Source organism: Cajanus cajan, chromosome 4, assembly GCF_000230855.2.
Source record: "Cajanus cajan strain Asha chromosome 4, NIPB_CcT2T_4, whole genome shotgun sequence".
Taxonomy (NCBI): domain Eukaryota; kingdom Viridiplantae; phylum Streptophyta; class Magnoliopsida; order Fabales; family Fabaceae; genus Cajanus; species Cajanus cajan.
This window is the reverse complement of record NC_138520.1, coordinates 11,339,102-11,358,857: the sequence shown is the minus strand read 5'-3', so window position 1 is coordinate 11,358,857 and position 19,756 is coordinate 11,339,102. Positions and strand designations below refer to the sequence as shown.

At 32.5% G+C, this 19,756-nt stretch overlaps 1 protein-coding gene across 1 annotated transcript; it reads left to right on the top strand.

The window, feature by feature from the left end:
- The first annotated feature begins 5,895 nt into the window (after positions 1-5,895).
- LOC109802056 (nucleoside-triphosphatase) lies at positions 5,896-11,737 on the top strand. Its single transcript, XM_020363263.3, has 9 exons — positions 5,896-6,212; positions 6,355-6,483; positions 6,823-6,879; positions 6,960-7,052; positions 9,706-9,911; positions 10,062-10,153; positions 10,822-11,036; positions 11,134-11,323; positions 11,512-11,737. The coding sequence occupies exons 1-9, from the start codon at positions 5,937-5,939 to the stop codon at positions 11,652-11,654; spliced, it is 1,401 nt and encodes a 466-aa protein (XP_020218852.1). The 5' UTR covers positions 5,896-5,936; the 3' UTR covers positions 11,655-11,737.
- Positions 11,738-19,756: the final 8,019 nt, after the last annotated feature.

Below are 19,756 nucleotides of genomic sequence, written 5' to 3'. Positions count from 1 at the left end.
AGATTCTACAAACAATTTGGCTTTGGCTAAACTCTATACAAAAGTCATTCAATTATTCTTTCTATCAATGGTCCTTAAATCTAGGATTGTGTTTGCTTAAGACTCAAGTATAGATGATGGATATGTAGTAGTGGGATGACTCTAAAAGAGTGAGGTGATAATTGTACAACAATATTGACAAGTCATAAACAACAATAGTTGGAAAATTAAATTATGGAGGCCTTGGTTGTCTGTAGAATAGAGTCGTGGGATAATGGTTTATTACTATCACAGGGTGATCACAAAATTGAGGGTTGTAGTTTTTGGCCTTGTAGTGCCCTTGTTGGGAGACATAAAACTTGTGTGGAGAGTTTTTGTTTGGCATTTTGAATATAGGTTAGTGCTTAACATCTTATTGTATATAGGTTTGGTACCCCTTTACCCTTCAATATACTATTTATTTGTTGTCTAAAAAAATTAATTGAACTACTTAAAGTTAGCTACAATATTAATACAAAGTATTCATTGTTAAAAATAGTGACAAATTTCAAGCAAAAACTATGAATACTATGAGCACAATTAATGTTGGTATACTACCTTTAAAGTATAATACAAAAGAAATTCAGTTCCATTAAATGTAATAATAGTTTGAAAGTTATTTTTAATCAAAGTATAATACAAAAGAAATTCAGTCCAATTAAATTTAATAATGATTTGAAAGTTATGTTCGGTCAAGTTCTTAATTTTCTCTATAAATTATTTAAAATTTATTTGAGTTTGTATACCTTTTTCAGTGATATTTTAGTTAGTAATTAAGTTAGACAACCTCATACATAAAGAATAAAATAAATTAAAAAATAATAGTGACATATTTGATACTATAATATTTAATAAATTAAAAAGTAATAATTATATATTTGATGCTATAATATTTTCTTAAAATTGCGATTCAATTATAATATATTATATAAAATAATTTATTTATTTTATAATAGTTATTTTAAAATGACATTAAAATAATTTTAATTAGTTAATATTAAAAAAAATTACACTAAAATGGACACTTTTATCAAATTAAAAAAATAATTCCGGTTTTCAATAAAAAATAACTATGCATGTACAAATATACACTTCAATTTTCTCATCAATGACTAGAATTGATATGCTTTAATGGCTAGAATTGATATATTTTAAATTTATTATTAAATACACCCTCGTGCAACTCGAGAACTTCCAACGTGATATAAATATTGAGATCAATTTTATCGTACTCTGGTGTCAGCAATACGAATTGAAATTATTATTATAAATAGAAATAATTGTATTTAGAGGAATCCAACGTGCCACAATCCTACAACAGTACAAATGAAGTAATGAACCCATAAAGGAACGCCGGTTTAAGTATATCTATATTAGTCACCAACAAATCGATCGATGGTTCAATTATCACCAATTTAAAATTAACTAATCATTAATTTCAATAAAATAGATTTCCATTTAATTATACCATTTCTTATTTCTTACCAAATCAAGTTCATGTTCTTAAATTAATAAGGGCTCTTCTCAAAATTTCTTTATATCTAAAAATATGTTAAGCTTTTTATTATACCATTTCTTAGCCTACTATATATCCTTTTTACTTCTATTAACTTGTTTATTTTAAGTCAAATTCACATAGTACATATTTACGTTCAAAGATCAATTTTTCTCGACATCAAATCAAACATACACTTCATAATATACTTTTTTTCGATAGCTGGCCTCAAGATTTAACGTGACTGCACACACAAGACAGGATTCGAACCCCTGACCTTGCTTAAACGTGGATCAGCCCCTACCACTAAACCACACGCTTGAAGTTAGATATAGATAATATAATAAAAAGGTTAATCGTTGAAAAACGTTATTAACATTTGTTATTATAATCGTCACGTTGCGCATGTGTAAATTAAATGCATATAAAGGTGGAACGTCTACTTCAGCATAAAAGTCTAATAAAAACAAGGGATTAGGCGATTTTGGGCAATGGATATCACTTTCTGAAACCTAAAGATAAAATATAGAAATATAGAATTGAGTCAAGTGACAGTGACCCGTATATCCTTGCACCGAGATCGCCGGCAGTTCAGGCCAAAAGAAGAAAAACATTCAGGCTCACCAATTGCATGGAGATGATAATTTAAATAACAACAGTAGGGGCAGTAGGGCTGATATGTGTTTAAAAGTAAAGAAAATGTAAAGGCACGAGGGATTCCTACACTAAAAGAAATCATTATATGTAGTAGTAAACATTAAATTACTAGAATATATAAAATTAAAGAATGAAATATTATATTATACATATATATATATATATATATATATATATATATATATATATATATATATAAGTGAATATAAAAGTAGAACATTTGTATTAGTATAAATAAATTATATACATGTATATAATAATCTCAAAATAATACTATCTCCTATTATCGGTCAGGTACAATTATACAAGTTACATTTGGTAACATTGACACTAACAAAAGTTCACATCACTTGCTAGTGACCACTTCTCAAACCAAGTCTTGGTCTTCTTTCATACAATATATGACATCACAGTTCAAACTACTACAAAAACAGAAGTATAAACTAGAGCTTGCAAACATGTAAATATGGAAAACGATTCTATATCATACAACATCATACTTTAAACACATATTTCATCCAAACTATGTCACACAAGACATCCAATAATACATATGAATAAACCACAATAGACATTATATACAAAACACCTCAACTAATGCATAATAACACATTCACCTATGTAGATTTTCTAACAACATGAGTAGTATAAGTGACTCTACCTTACTGAACCAACCCAATTATTTTTGCACTTGAAACGTTGGCTTGATCACAACAAAATAGGATAAAAATCCCTCCTCTGGTTTATCAAGTTTTATTACTTACGCTAGGAAAGTCCAGTTCTACCATTAGGAATAACACAGTTGGGTATAGGCTTACCACGACCTTGCATTACCAAGTCACATATAGAATTTTCCCATTGATAATCCTCATGGAGCCATGCAACCTTTCTAGGTATTTGGTTAATGATTGTAATCTTCGACCTCCTACCTTACTCAACAATTAACTAAAGACGTAGAGGAGACATCAAAACACCTCAAAACCCACTTTAAGAGACACACCTACTCAAAGAGGGTTTTCCAACAATGGCCTACTTGAGCACCACTCCAAAGATTCCCTCTGTGGGATCTTCAATTTTCAAAAACAATTTTCTCTCCTCAAGTCCTAAGTTAGCTAACATGTGTTAATGCCATATCACATTTTCAGCATCCACACCTCACCATACATCATCTATATACATCACATCCAGTTAATATATATAGATCAACAATATCATACATACATACATATGTTCATTGCCATCCAACACCATATAAACATCTACATATGTCATGTCTAATCAACATATATAGAACTATAGTTTCTATAACACTATCATCTGATAACTTTATTGTTTGATTTGATAGTTGCTGTTGAGAGTTTTAGGGCTGAGAAACCCCGAGAGCACGTTTATCTTTGGATGATTAGACCAAACATAAGTGGAGCCAACTTAGGAAAGGTATAAAAGGAAGAGTTTTCAAAAGGAAACTCATAATTCATGTTTTCTAAAACTCAAGATAGAAGTCAGAGAGTTGGAATCCTCCTTTTCTTCCTTTCTCAACTAATTCTAGTTTGGGCGGTGAAGATTGGAGTTCCCGAGGTTGGAGCTCAAGTGGAAGTATAGAGTCATCTTCTTCTTCTCTTCCTTGCGGACCTTCTCTAAGAAGGCAAGGAAAGTTGTGATTTGGATTCTTGAGTATGTTGTGAGGTTGAAATGTTGAATATGATTTGATTCTTAAGTTGATAAGCATATTGGATGGTAAACATGGTGAAGTTAAGAGAGTTCTTTTGTAACTTGAAGTGGTGTAAGAGAAATGGGGTGAATTCTTGATAGATGTTTGTTGCATGTTGTTTCTGATAGTGTAGTTGAGTTGTATATGTTATCTATATGTTGTTTATACCATTACATGTTGCTAGGTTTGTTGAATTTCAGGTAGATTGGGAAAAATTGGATTTTGCAGAAGTGCAGAAATTGATATCGTGTTGGGCATGCCTACCTATCATCTAGGCATCTCGAGTCCAATGTAATGTACCTCACTTCCGACGCCATTGAGGTAGGAAAGTCTTTGCTTCGCTCACACCCGATGTCATCCAAATTGCGCCCGGCGTAGTCGAGGTGGAGACCTTCCCTTGGGAACTCATACCTGACATGACAAAACCCATGTTTAACCTTATATTAGGCAAAAAGCTTCTACTTGACTCTTGCATGGTGTCACCTCAATGGTGCTCGACTTCCTTTAGGTAAGGAGTCCTTGTCTTGATTACGCTTGGCACCATCCAACTATGGTCTAGCGTCACCAAGTTAGAGACCTTCTGACGCTATCATGCTTGACACCATTCAAATCACCTTTAACATCATCCCAACCTGAGATGAGTCTCTCTCTACACACTTAGTGTGAGTAAGACAAAGCCATCTAGTTAAAGCTGCACCTTGTGCCACAAAGGCACACACAATGTGATACTAGAAATATGCAATTGTAGACTTCAAATAGACATACAATGCATCCAAATCCACATACTAACCATGTACAACTCAAAATCATCAAGAAACAACACATGCAAGTCAATTTGCATCATTCACCAAAATTATCCTTATGAGTTCAAAACACCAAGAACTCAACGCGCATTAAAATCTCACCTTAGATTTTGCCAAACAAACAAGAATTTTACACAATCTCAGGCACATACAACCCAACAACTCAACAAGAATTGAGTCTAGCTTCCCTTACATCAATTCCTAGCCACCTAGAAGAAGAAATGAAAGAGGAAGAGAAGAACTTTGCACGTGCACCAATCCTCAACTCCTATGTCTTTAGATCATCACCCTGAGGATCAACAAGAGCCTCTCCCGCCTCTAGGGAATCTAGAAAAAAGAGAGGAAGTATAAAAAATCTAGAGCTTCTTACTCTACTTTTTCTCTCTAAGGTCTCTAAGAAATTGAGTTTATGAAGCTCAACTCGTAGAAGAAACCTTATACACCTTTCCTCTCAAGGTCAATTGGACCTTTAACCAAAGACTCTCATAATTCACCCAATTCACCTAGGTACAATGTTATGAAAAATATAGTTATGATAATAGGATTTGATAGGAAAATACAAAAAAAAAAAGATAAATAGTAAGTATTATTGATGGAATGTTTATAATTAAATAGTTGGAATACAAAGGTGTAAGTTTTTACCCAATTCACTTAGGTACAATGTTATGAAAAATATAATTATGATAATAGGATTTGGTAGGAACATAGATAAAGATAAATAATAATAAGTATTATTGATGAAATGTTTATAATTAAATAGTTGGAATACAACATGTGTAAGTTTAAAAATTTATACCAAATTTTATACTTTTAATAACTTTTTATATAATATAAATTTAACCGATTCAATCGTTATATTATATTATATTATATTCAAAATTATATATATCAAATTTGACATGATTTAAATTTTTTTAAATATTTAAGTTAAAATAAATATTTACACATGTTTTAAATATTATATTATATGTTCCAAAAATAATATAATAAAATATTAAATAATTTTATGATCATATATATAATATTACATTATATTCAAAATCGATTAGATTTATATTAAAAAAAATATTTGAAATATAAGATTTAGAATTATAGTTGATGTTAACAGATAGTCTCTAATAACTTAAAAGATAATATTGAAATATTATTATTCTATGTGCACATGTTTTTATATGTGGGAGTGGTTACGAAGGTTCTTTTCCCACTATATACGCGAGGGAGTGTTCAGTGAGTCTGTGAGAAGGTTTTGAGAATGGTTTGGCTCTTGTCTGGAGGGACTAAGAACAAGAACATGGACTTTTCAACTATCATAACTTTTCTACTCTTGTTAATGCCTGCACTCTCTTCATCCCAAAATATTGGAAACATCCCTCGAACTAATCGTAAGATCTTGCCCAAACAAGAAGACATAACCTCTTATGCTGTCATCTTTGATGCTGGTAGCACTGGGAGTCGTGTTCATGTCTACCATTTTGACCAGAACTTAGAACTCCTTCACATTGGCAACGATCTCGAGTTTTACAAAAAGGTGATGGCCTATGATTTTGCTTCATAAGTTATATATATACCTTTTTTAATCCATTAATTCATATAAGTTATAGTAATTAATTAATTAATCATTTTATTCTTAATTAACTACTTGCTGGTTCTTCTTTATGGTGGATATGTAGGTTACACCAGGTTTAAGTTCATATGCTAGTGATCCTGAAGAAGCCGCAGAATCTCTGGTTCCACTTTTAGAGGCAGCTGAAAATGTTGTCCCTGTGGAGCTGCACCCCAAGACACCCCTTAAACTTGGGGTTAGTGTTTCTTTTTCTTCTCTATGAATTGTCACTTATTTGTGCATCTTTAATACAAAAACTCAATTTAGGTCCTTTATTAACTGTTACATAATATTTAGATACACCCAATACTCCACTCTAGTATTTTCAGTACGTCTTTTTATTACTTCACTGATGCAAAAATTATCATTTTGACTAAGAAAATTGTTTATTTTTAATTTTTAAGCAAACCTGGTGAGAGTTGCTTAATATAATATTTTCGGTGCTTAACTTTAAGAACGTATATATATAAGAATTTCATTGAAAATGCACAAAGTGATACTTTTTTATGGTGTGAACTGTGAACTGCTTATGCAGGCAACAGCAGGTTTAAGGCTTTTAGATGGGGATGCTTCCGAAAAAATATTGCAAGCGGTAACCATGAGTTTAATTTTCTAGCTCATCTTGTTAACTAGGCTTTCAACGTCTTAAGTGTTCGTTTTCTTATATTTTAGGTTACGGATCTGTTCAAGAACCGAAGTACACTAAACGTTCAATCTGATGCGGTAGCCATTATTGATGGCACCCAAGAAGGTTCTTATCTATGGGTATGACATTTCTTTATGTTCCTAATCAATTAACTTTATTCATTTTCCTCTTAAAAAAAAAAGTTCATTCATTTTATTGCAAGTCTCGCTTTCCTTTTTTCGACGAAAATATATATTAAAGTAAGTACGAAAGGCTTACCTGAAAGCAAAATTAACATTTTCTAATACAATTGATTGGACTCACACACCCCAATTCAACACCCACCCTTGGACTGTGATCTTGCTTTAACAAGAGCTAAGATACCAATCTAAACGAAAGAAACTCCCTTCAAATAATAATCTTATTATTTATATTCGGATAGACCATGTAATGGCATGTCTAAAATTTGTAAACTTTTTATCTTTAAGAAAAGCTATCTTGTTGAAAGAAATGATTTTGATCGTCAAATGTCGAAAAATAAAAAGAAAAAAAAAGTCCACCGCTAGTTGGGATAAAGAAAAGTTAAGAATTTATAAATTGAGTTATTGTGTCTAATTATGTATAGAAAAAAAATTTCAACTCTCACCTGTAGACACCAAATAAATGGTAAAGCAACCAAAAATTCCTAAACAGTGAACAGCATTGACCCCCATGATTCAGCTCAGCTTGCAAATAGGAGAAAGTAGATTTAATTAACATAAAATATATGTTGGAACTATTCCTTCCATCCCTACTCATTGCGTATATTTTTATATATTAACATAAAAAAGACACTTTGTACCGTTGTGTAATTTTATAAAAAAAAAATAAGAATAAATGATTAATAATAAATTTTTGAGTAAATATAATTATAGGAGTGTTTTGAAAAAGGTTGAGAAAGAAAGAATAATATGATATGTAAATATATATAAAGATAAATGGTTCAAAAAATATATGCAATAAATAAAATAATCACTTTTATTAATTGTATAGATAAACCTTAGGATTCTTGTTACCAAGTTACTAACTCTACCATCGAAATATCTTGCTACACAAGAGTTAATATCTTTGCCCACAAACAAATTTTGCCTCTCTACTTTCATTTCCAACATCACTTCTTATGCTCTCCCATATAAGTAACACGTGCTCTTATCACAGAAAATATAATCTTGGAAATGAATCCTTAGGGTAAAATTGCCAAAATGGTAATCATGCCAAATCTTTACCTGTGCCCCATTTCCACCGCACATAAGTATACATAAAGGAGGAACAAATTAAAGAAACTCCTCCAATAGCCCACCAAATAAAAAATGAATTTTGGCATCTATATGAAATCACGTGATCCAAAGGATCATATATATATATATATATATATATATATATATATATATATATATATATATATATATATATATATATATATATATAAGATAAACTTAGACCAAAAAACTTCTGAATCTATCCAAAACCATCACTTCCACTTTGCCAAGATCCTTTCTCAAAAATTTTCTTTTTTGTTTTTAAAATTTGTTTGCCTGATCTTGAACATATTTGAAAGTGTTTGCTTCAACACAGATTTTTGTTTTCTAAAATTTTTTATCCTACCCACTTAAAGAAAACACTTGGTAAAAACATGTGATATATCTCATGACCGTTTAACCATACTATATTTTCTTATCAATATCTTTCAAATTACAAAATGATATTAATTTTTGAGAAATTATATTATATAGTAACACCTTCTGAAAAGTATCTTACAAAGTTTTTATTTTTCTTAAGGATGAACATATTTTATTTTTGAGTTGATACATTCATAAATTCTGATTACATTGTTACAATTTCTTATATTTATTATAAAATTATATAGAAATTTATTGTTAGAATTTAAAAAAAAAATAGTTATAAATAAAAAGAGATGAGAAAAAATAAAAATTTAAGATATACAATGATAAATGTGATAAAGAAAGACCGGGAAAAATGTTAATAACAATATAAAAATTGTATTTTGTATAAAATACTATGTGAATAATATAATTCTATATATATAGCTGTGGGTGATAAAGAAATAAAATCAAAAACATAGTTAACAAAAAAGAAACCCATCATAGCACAAGATAATATGTCAGAGTAGTTGTCATTAAATAAATAAATAAATAAAAGGTGTTTACTCTTGATGTAACCATACACTAATAATCCCATGGCCAGAAAACACCGCCACAAAAGACTAAAGAAGGCTGCTATTTTATACTCGTAAGGGCCCATGATCCATCCACCATGCATTTAAAAATTTGTAACCCTATAATTGAATAATAAAAAATAAAATAATATTAATTATCTAGTCATTATAAGATATATATTACAATATTTGTCATACCATCTGACATTTTTACAATTCATTTCTTTTATTATATCTCTTCATCTGTTAATTAAGAAGAGTAATGATATTCACTCGCCTAAATGAGTGGATTGGGAGAGGAATTAGGAGATAGATAAAAAAAAAAAAAAGATAAAAAAAAAAGAAAGAAAGAAAGAAAGAGAAGTGATATATAGGTGACGTAATGGAAAAAAGAAGAAAGAAATAAAGAATAAAAAGAAGTGAAAGTAAGATAGAAGAGAAAATGAATGTATGAATGATAATTTTTCAATAAAGAAATAATGATTTTTTATTTTTTGTTTTTGGGTATTCTTTGGACTGTATTTGAATGGTGTAGCCGTATTTTGACACTAATTATCTTTCATCTTTATCAATTCTAGTTGACAATTAACTATCTATTGGGGAAGTTGGGAAAAAAGTTTACCAAGACAGTGGGAGTAGTTGATCTTGGAGGTGGATCAGTTCAAATGGCATATGCGGTTTCAAGGAACACAGCGAAAAATGCCCCAAAAGTACCTGATGGGGAGGAGCCATACATAAAGAAACTAGTAGTCAAGGGAAAGAAATACGATCTCTATGTTCACAGGTTTCTTGTCTAATTCTTCATACCTACACACACATGGGATTATTAAGTTTGGATTTACATGCTTTTAAAGCAATTACTTTTAAATTCTAGATGAATATATATAAGTGACAAATGTCATGGTTAATATATAGTTGTTAACATCTTTTTCAGTTACTTGCACTATGGTAAAGAAGCAGCTCGTGCTGAGATTTTGAAGGTCACTGATGGTTATGCTAACCCTTGCGTTTTAGATGGCTATTATGGTAAACATATTGTTTTGGATCGATGCATATATATTTAGAATAATACTACCACCATCATTGCTATTCATAAAACCCTTTTCAAAACATTTCTTGTACTATTTTATAAGTTCATTTCTAATATTTTAGATGCACAAATTAAATTATTGTTTTCTTAAAGTACCTTTAGTCAATTATTCTCACTCCAAACATTAATTTTTTAAATTTTTTATCTATATAAAAAAATTACAAAGACAATATGATGAGGATTCAACTTATGTCCTTGTACATTTACCTCAATTATTTTCTCTCAATCACTAAAATTAATTACTTAAGTGAGAAATAATTTAGAGAGATAAATAATTTTAAAAAAAAAATATATAGTTAAGAGTACTTTTGATAGAATAATACACATTATTGACAAATTTAATATAATTAATTACATTAACTATTTTCTTAAAGGTGCAAATTAATTAAAATGGTTTTATAAATAATGATAAAAAAAAGTATATTTTACGGAGATGTATGGGTGTATATGTGTGTTAATTAATAGATATCTATAGATATGATAGATAATATATGGTGACAAAATGTGAAATTATTGTGAGTATTCATGTATATATCTTTGTTGAAGGAAGTGTATAACATGCCAATATATGACAAGTGAAGTGTTTGTTTTTGGTTCTTTAAAGGGACCTACACATATTCAGGAGCGGAGTATGCATTGTTCCCTCCGATTTCTGGATCTAGCTATGAAAAATGCAGAGAGATAGTTTTGGAAGCTCTGAAAGTGAACGAGCCATGTTCTCATCCAAATTGCACATTTGGTGGGATATGGGATGGTGGAAGAGGAAGTGGACAGAGAACTCTCTATGCTACTTCATCTTTCTTTTACCTAGCCCAAGATGTAATAACTACATAATATTTTAGTTAATCATTGCATAAGCTTCTAATTTTGACTCTATTCCTCAGGCCATGTTAATTAGATTATTTTTCTATTATAGGTTGGTATCATTGATGCAAACGCACCCAGTGGCATAGTTCGTCCAGCAGATTTTGAAAGTGTGGCTAAGCGAGCTTGTCGATTAGCATTTGAAGATGTCAAATCCGTTTATCCACTTCTTACTCAGGACAAACTTCCATATGTGTGCATCGATAGTGCATATCAATATGCGTTGCTTGTTGATGGATTTGGTAGGTTTTTTGCACTATTATATAAATGTTTCTATTTGATAGTATAAGAGTTTAAATCTAAAAATGTGTGCATATTACGCAAACCTAACCCCTATTATGAGAATTGAATTGAAGTTGATATACGTTGGAATTAATTAATATTGTGTGTGTATATATATGTTTTTAATTGTTTTTCCATTTGTTTGTAGGCCTAGATCCTTTGCAAGAGATTACAGTGGCACTTGAAATTGAATATCAGGATGCTGTTGTGGAAGCAGCATGGCCTCTTGGCACTGCCATAGAAGCCATATCTTCTTTGCCTAAATTTGAACGGTTGATGTATTTTATTTAAGCTTCCTGCACAGAGAAGCTAAACTATTTTAGTGCTAAATGACTACTTTAGTCGAAATAAATAAAACCTTATTTTCACTTTCACTTTCTAACAACAATAAAAATAAAAATAACAATAATAATAATGGATTTTGCTCTTGTAATGTTTGAACAACTCGACAATTCAAACTACAAATTTGTTTTAAATTTTAGATTGTATCGGTGTTTGATGTTTGAGTTAAACATGGTCATGCTCATCTAGGACATGAATTTTGGATGAAGGAAACTCTCATGGCCTCCTTTTCCCTTTTCCCTTTTTTTTTTTTTTTTTTTTTTATCTTTTCTCAATCTTAGGCACACAAACAAGTCATATACCATATAATGTCACAAATCCTCACTCAACTCTCTCAATCGTGCAAGGAATCATGATAATCAACTTAGAAGTGTAGAACCCCTTTCATATCTCTTTCTTTCTTCTAAGTCACAATTCATGAAACACCTGGTGCACTCATCATGTATCTATTAGACTATTGTTATTGAACTTGTTAATGGGTATTTTTTTCGTGGGCCTTGCTCCCTCCCTTGTTAATCAAGCCCATTACATTTTATTACTTATCTACTATTATAATTTTAACAAGACTTATTTTAATTAATTAGATGTTACACAATACATGCTTAAACAAACTTTGAATAACACATTTCTAAATCATAGAAATAACATTGCAATTCAAAAGTTCTCGACCTTTTGTCAGTTTTATTCCTTTGACTTGTTCTAATGGGTGATTATAACCCATCTTTTGCAATATAATTTCATCTCCATCACTATTCATGAAGCCAAAGCTTTAAATTAGAGGGTCAATTGAAAAAATAATTTTATTATATATATATATATGTGTGAATTTATAATAAAAATGGTTTTCATAGAAAAAAACTAGTTAAGAAAAATTCTATTAATTATGTTATTAAAATATAATAAATTATATTACTCACTATATTATCTTTTATATTAATCATGTTTATCCATAGTTAACAAAATGTCATATGCAGTTAAGAAAGAAACATAATTTCATAAACAATGTAAAAAAAAAAAAGGGAAAAAACCATAAATAAAAAAAAACAAACATACACAAATAATAGTGTTCTGAAAAGAAAATACTTGTCGGTATATATATATATATATATATATATATATATATATATATATATATATATATATATATATATGAAATTTTAAGCCGTTATTTACTTATATAGGATGTCTAAGTTTGCTTTATTGACAAAAAAAAAAAAGAGTCTTCAACTATCAAATTAATTATAATCAAATAAATATAAAAAAAATTAAAAAAAATGATACTAAAATATTTTCCTAAAAAATATAATTATATTTACAATGAAGAGTATAATGAAGAGAATAAAATATTTATCTAAAATGAAAAAGGATAATTATTATAAAAATAAATTATTTTATAAAAAAAATAAAAGCGGAAACTAAATGAAATTATCACATTTATTATTACTATAGATATTAAACTCTCAGATAAATTATACCTATATAATAAATTACTAAATACATTATAAATTAATAAAAAAAATCAGAGGCCATGTAAATGTGTCTCTGCCCATAATATTATATTGGTATCAGAGCCTAAACTCGTAAAACTGAGACCATAATACTATTTTAGAGGACAGAGTGAGTAGAAGAGAGACTTTACTACCATGAAAAATCCTACCTCAGAAACTCAACTCGCCTTTCTAAATACCTCCCTATCCTTACCCAATCATGTCTCTAGAACCTTGCCCCAAAAATCGAAAATCTAGTTGAATTCTCTTATATCCCTGAGGATGCTCAGATTTCTGAGAGCACTGCCCCTCTTCTGAGTCCATATAATATCTTCAAACGCCAAAGATCTACTCTAAGATCTATTAGGCAGTTGGTGAGAACCACACGTCCACATGAAAAAGAATATGTTCAATCTTCTAAGATGGAACAGTGTTCTTTAATGGCTACTTCTGAAGAACAGTATGTTACCATTGAAATTCCTAGAGAACTCATCCAACACTAGAGAACTAATGGCTACACCCACCTTCACTATGGGACCATCAGGTTGATGCTTACCCTTCACGGGAGACGAGGACTTCCTGTCTCGTCAAGAATTTCCTTGTTAGACACTAGCTACCTTCACTATGAGAATGCTGTGATAGGTACGGTCTTGACTACACTCCATGCTGGAAGTGTCGTCCTAACATTGTTCCCCAATTACAATGTTAGTTTAAGAGACCCCATTGTACCAGAAAGATTAAAGGTCCAAGTCCAGATAACCGGAGCTGCCCAGACCTCCGATGTTGTTTGTGCTACTCTTCATTATCAGATCATATATAGGCTACAGACTCATGCAGTCAACCTGGCCTTACCTAGCATCAATGATAGCGCCTTATTTGTTCTTGCAAACCAGGCAGAAGAAAGCCCTTCGATCGTCCAGGTTCCTAGAAACATTTCTAGGGAACAATTGAAGGAGCTCATCCCATTACAATGGGTGACAAATTATGAGAATCTCCATAAGCACCATGGAAAGCCAATTCAGACGGACCAAGCAACTTTCAGAAGATCCATTGACGGAACGGTCAGAACAATCTTCCAACAACCTGAGAAACCCTCAGGTCCAATTTTCCAAACCATGATGTTAGAACCATTTGTCAAAGAAAGAAGAATACCCATCGACTCTGTTTATGCCGATGGAAGGATAGTCTACACTGACCGTATCAATGGCCATTTTATCTGGGATGTCAACCCAGAGATGTGTGACCCCGAATGTGATTGCTGGATGCACTCGGGAGACACCAGTGAGGAAGAAGACAGTGAATCAGATAGTGACAGTGATGATGAATGGGATACACCCTGTAAGTCACCACCTCAACCTAACATAAGGTCAGATTCACAAAACAGGCCTTCTCTCAACAGACGGCCCAATCAACAAAGCAGATCTTCCTTTAATATGATTTCACTAAGGTGTTCAGACGAGGTGAAAAGGTTTTCCCCTCCAACACCTAAACCAACACCATGTTTCATGTTTTCTGAAGCAAACAAAGATATAGAATTTCCTCCTTTGGAAAGAAAAATAAATCTCAATACGAGGTATTCTACCAAACCCACCATCATTCCTTCTGAGATTGGTACTGACGGAAAACCAAAAGTACTAAGTCAAGCTGAAGAAGTTCTCAATTGGCAAACAGAAAATGCCCAAGCACAGAACTCTCTGCTGAAAAGGATTGATGACAACATTACAAAAATATCAAGCAGTATACAAAAGTCAGACGACAAGCTGGAATATCTCTCATCCAAGATGAAGACATATTACCAGAAATTAACTGCTGACATTTCCAGGCTAGAAAGTGAAATAAGAAACACTCCTTTTGGAGCAGTAATAAGCAAAAAGGATAGAGAAATCAGGAGTCTAAAGGCTCAACTCTTCCAACTGGAAGAACAGATAGAACAAAAGAAGGCTTTGGAGCCTCATCCAGTTTCTGTGGATCCTTACGCATTTTTGCACCCTCCTGCACCAGTGTCTCATTCTCTGTTCAAAGCACCATTTGTCTCATGGTCTAAACCGGAAAGACCACATTACAATATTCCCACTGCCTCTGCAAATTGGCAATGGCGAAAGACAGAATCTAGTTCAAGGAAAATCTCCAAATCAATAGAAGACGACTCCAAGTCTTCTCAATCTACCCCAACGTCATCTCCAAAAAGGCATGATTCCGGAAAGGGTCATTATTTCCAAGACTCTCAAGACCCTTATTCTCAGATGATGATCAAAAAAGAAGAACAACTTGCTATTTTAGGAACCTCTGAAGGTTCCAAATCAGAGGACGATCTTCTCACAGATCTATCTGATGAAGATTCCATTACTACAGCTTCATCAAAAGCACATTTGGCAGATCTCTCTATTTTAATGGCATCATCTACCAGACAAGATCCTATTTATGAATCACCTAACGAAAGTCCCATACAAAGCCCCAAAAATGGGGCCACCAAGCCAACTAGAGGACCTTGGTGCACTCTTGATGATGTTGATCCAAGCCAATGGAGATCCTGGCTGATTGAATTTGGAGCTTGGCTAGACACTAGATTCATGAAAGGAGATACTGAATCCTACAAGATCATTGAAGAATTTGGATGTAGGATGACTGGAATCCTAAAAGAATGGTATGCCAACCTAGGTCCAGTTGGTCAGAACACATTTCATGAACTAGGAAATACAGCTGCAGTCCTAGGAGCACTGCATGAAGAATTCATAGGAGATGGATCTCTCACGGACAGAAAAATCAGACAAGAATTCTTCGAGATGAAGTGTTGTTCACTTAAGATGAAAGACCTTGATAAGCATTATCTCAGAATGCTTAAAAGGTTCTATCTTCTTAACGGTCTTAATGATCCAAGCTTGAAAAGCACTTATGTCAGTTCACTCCCTATAGAAATTCAGCCAGAACTAGCCAGAATGGCTGCTGCTATGAATAAAGACTTCACATGCCTAACAATGGGTCGAATCCATCAGATGACCCAAGAGGCTGTAGATAAGCTTTGCCGACAACATGAATACTTCTCAAACATGTTAAAAGATAAAGGAAAGTATGCCAAAGCTTGCAGAAAAACCTTCTTGGAGATTAAGTGCAAAGACAAAGACCTATGCCACTGTCCAAAAAACAAATTCAAAGGCAAGAATTTCAAATCTCGTTTCAAGAAGAAGAAGTATAAAAAACCATATAGGTTTTTTAAGAAAAAGGAGACTCGGGGGAAAAAACCAGGACAAAGATGTTACATCTGTGGGAAAAAGGGATATTTTGCTAGGTCCTGCCCAAACAAAGTTCAAAAAGCCATAAAGATGATTACATCTTTGCATTTAAATGACCGAGATGAAGTAGAATCTCTCTACTCAGAATAAAGCTCTGCAGATGAAGATACTGCCTTTGCTCTACAAGATTCTTTCTCAGATGACTCTAGCAGTGATACAGATAGTCAAGAGGAAGAACCAGTTCCTATCTTCGCTGTCGATCAATTTGATAGTATGACAACTGTTGTTCCTTCACACCCCAATGTGGAGATTGAAATCCTACCATCTAAATATGAAAAGCCTATCAAAGTCATAGGTTTTCTTGATACAGGAGCATCAAAGACAATGATGAACCCAGAAATCTTGCCTCCTCATTTATGGAGAAAGGAAGATACCTTCTTTATAGTTGCTGATGGAAAAACCTTCAAAACAGAGGTTATTTCCCGAGCACCAATAGGTATTCGTCTCTTTAGAGACTGCATGATTTGGTCTAAAGTTGTTGGAACCCGGTTACCCAACAAAGATATTCTTATAGGAATGGATGTATTCAGTCAAGCGCATAAACTACACATCCATCCAACAGGACTCAGATTCAAAGGAGAATTCAAGACCTTTGCAGCAAGCTATATTCTCTTTTTGAAGCTCCACCAGAATTAGAAGAAATCAAGATACAGTTGAAGTCTTTATGTTCAGATAACCACAAAGATTTCACTCATCCAAATCCACTTTGGAAGAATCCTGATTTCTTTGTACAATTACCATTCAAGCTGAATGAGGATGTAAATCCGACAAAAGCATCCCATCCAGGCATGTCTCCATCTGATCTTAAGCTAGCCAAACAAGAGTGTCAAGAATTGCTCAGACAAGGTCTCATTGAGCATACTACATCAAACTGGGCGTGTCACGCTTTCTATGTAGAAAAAAGATCAGAACGACTCAGAGGGAAAAAGAGATTAGTTGTTGACTACAAACCCCTCAACCATTTCTTGAAAGATGACAAGTTTCCTTTACCCAAGACTTCCACTCTGCCTATCTTGCTAAAAGAATCAAAAATCTTCTCCAAGTTTGATCTCAAATTCGGATTCTGGCAATTAGGAGTTGAACCTAGCGAAAGACACAAGACAGCCTTCTGCATACCCAATGCACAGTATCAATGGACTGTTCTACCTTTCGGCTTGAAGGTAGCACCTTCATTGTTTCAAAAAGCAATAACAAAAATCCTTGAACCTCTCCTAGACAATGCTATTATCTACATAGATGATATCCTCTTATTTTCCAAAGACATGGAGAGTCACAAGAAGCTTTTGAGCCAATTCCTAGAAAGAGCAAATCTGTATGGGATAATGTTCTCAGAAAAGAAGATACAGTTAGCACAGCAAGAAATTGACTTCTTGGGAATGAAGTTCTCTCAGGGGACATATCAACCTCAACCCCATATTGCTAAAGAATTACTCAATTTTCCTGAAGACAATCTAACTATCAAACAGATCCAACAATTCCTTGGAATCATAAACTAAATTCGGGATTTCATTCCCAAAGTTGTGAGATACACCAGTCCTCTCTCAAAAATGCTGAAGAAAGATCCTCCTCCATGGGGACCAAAACAAACCAAGGCTGTTCAAGAAATAAAAAAGATCGCACAGGATCCTCCTGCGTTAAAAATCCTAGGAGATGGAAAAAGAATTCTCCACACTGATGCAAGTGATCATTACTGGGGTGCAGTCCTCATTGAAGAAGTGCAAGGAAAGAAATTCTATTGTGGACATGCTAGTGGACAATTCAAGGAAGCAGAAAAGCATTACCACACTACCTACAAGGAAGCACTGGCTGTAAAGAATGGAATCAAGAAATTTGATTTCCATTTGCAAGGACATCATTTTGAAGTCCAAATGGATAATTCTTCATTCCCCAAAATTCTGGATTTCAAGAACAAGTTACCACCTGAACCTCAGATTCTAAGATTGAAAGACTGGTTTTCCAGGTATGATTTTATTGTTAAACATATCAAGGGAAAACACAACCTCATTTGTGACACCCTTACTACCCCAACATATATATATTGTAATAATAAAAACTTATAAATAAATTTTTCAATTTCGATAAAAAGGTTCACATGAGAATCTTAAAAATTATCCTTCAATAACCACAATAACAAAAAAATGAAACGCAAGAGTTTTCAAATTATTTTCAAAATAATATTTACAATAAAAACCTATGTTCTAAAAATCCTTTTTGCCCCGATGTCACAATATCAGAGCATCCCGACAATTCAACCGTTGGCATTCTAGATACCACTCGTAGCCAGATCTTCCTCACCTTAAATATCCACAAATCGCACGGTGAGAAAAGAAAACATCTATATATATAGCACATAAGAAAACACAATATATTATTTAATATTCGTAAATATTTTCAACATATCGTATTTCAATCAATCATGCATTGTCATCACGTCATAATTCTCAATCAAACCAATCATCACAAATCTTGCACTTCACACTATGCCAAGGTCACGCTACCCATTTAACAATCCCGGGCCGTGCTCACCCCTGATATAACACTGTGCCAAGGTCACGTTATCCCTATCCTAGGGCCGTGCTCACCCCTGACATGTTAACCAAGGTCACGATACCCACGTAACAATCCAGAGCCGTGCTCACCCCTGATATAACATTGTGTCAAGGTCACGTTACCCCTAATCTAGGGCCGTGCTCACCCCTGACATGTTAACCAAGGTCACGATACTCATGTAACAATCTCAGGTCGTGCTCACCCCTGGTCATAGGTGTGAAGAACCACAACCACATCTCATTCACATTCCACACAACATCTCATAATTCAATTTCATACATATATCAGATATGTCCAAAATAATGGGTTTCACACGTATCAAGTAATTCACATTTAAATCATCAATTTTTATCAAATATATAATAATGACATTCATAAATTAATATAATAAACAACGGAATTACCACAATTTAATATAATTTCAACATAAACAGTAAAACCCCTAATTGTTCCAAAACCTAGCTCACAGGCACTTTTCTACGATTTTGTTCTCTCTCCCAGATCATCATTCTTACGATTTAAATATATATTTCTAATCCTCAACACATACGGAATCTAATGGTATAATTAATTCCTCAAACAGAAATAATCCAATTTTTCCAAAACCTAACCTACAGGCACTTTTCTATAATTTCGTTCTCTCTCCTAGAGCATCATTTTTACAAACAAATTATATATTTATTGTCCTAAATATATACAGAATCAAATAATGCCAATAATTCTT

Excerpts from the sequence above, each read along its gene's own strand:
- LOC109802056 (XM_020363263.3), top strand. The coding sequence starts at position 5,937 with ATGGTTTGGCTCTTGTCTGGAGGGACTAAGAACAAGAACATGGACTTT. Across the intron at positions 6,880-6,959 it reads CCGAAAAAATATTGCAAGCG|GTTACGGATCTGTTCAAGAA; the intron begins GTAACCATGAGT and ends CTTATATTTTAG. Across the intron at positions 10,154-10,821 it reads CGTTTTAGATGGCTATTATG|GGACCTACACATATTCAGGA; the intron begins GTAAACATATTG and ends GGTTCTTTAAAG.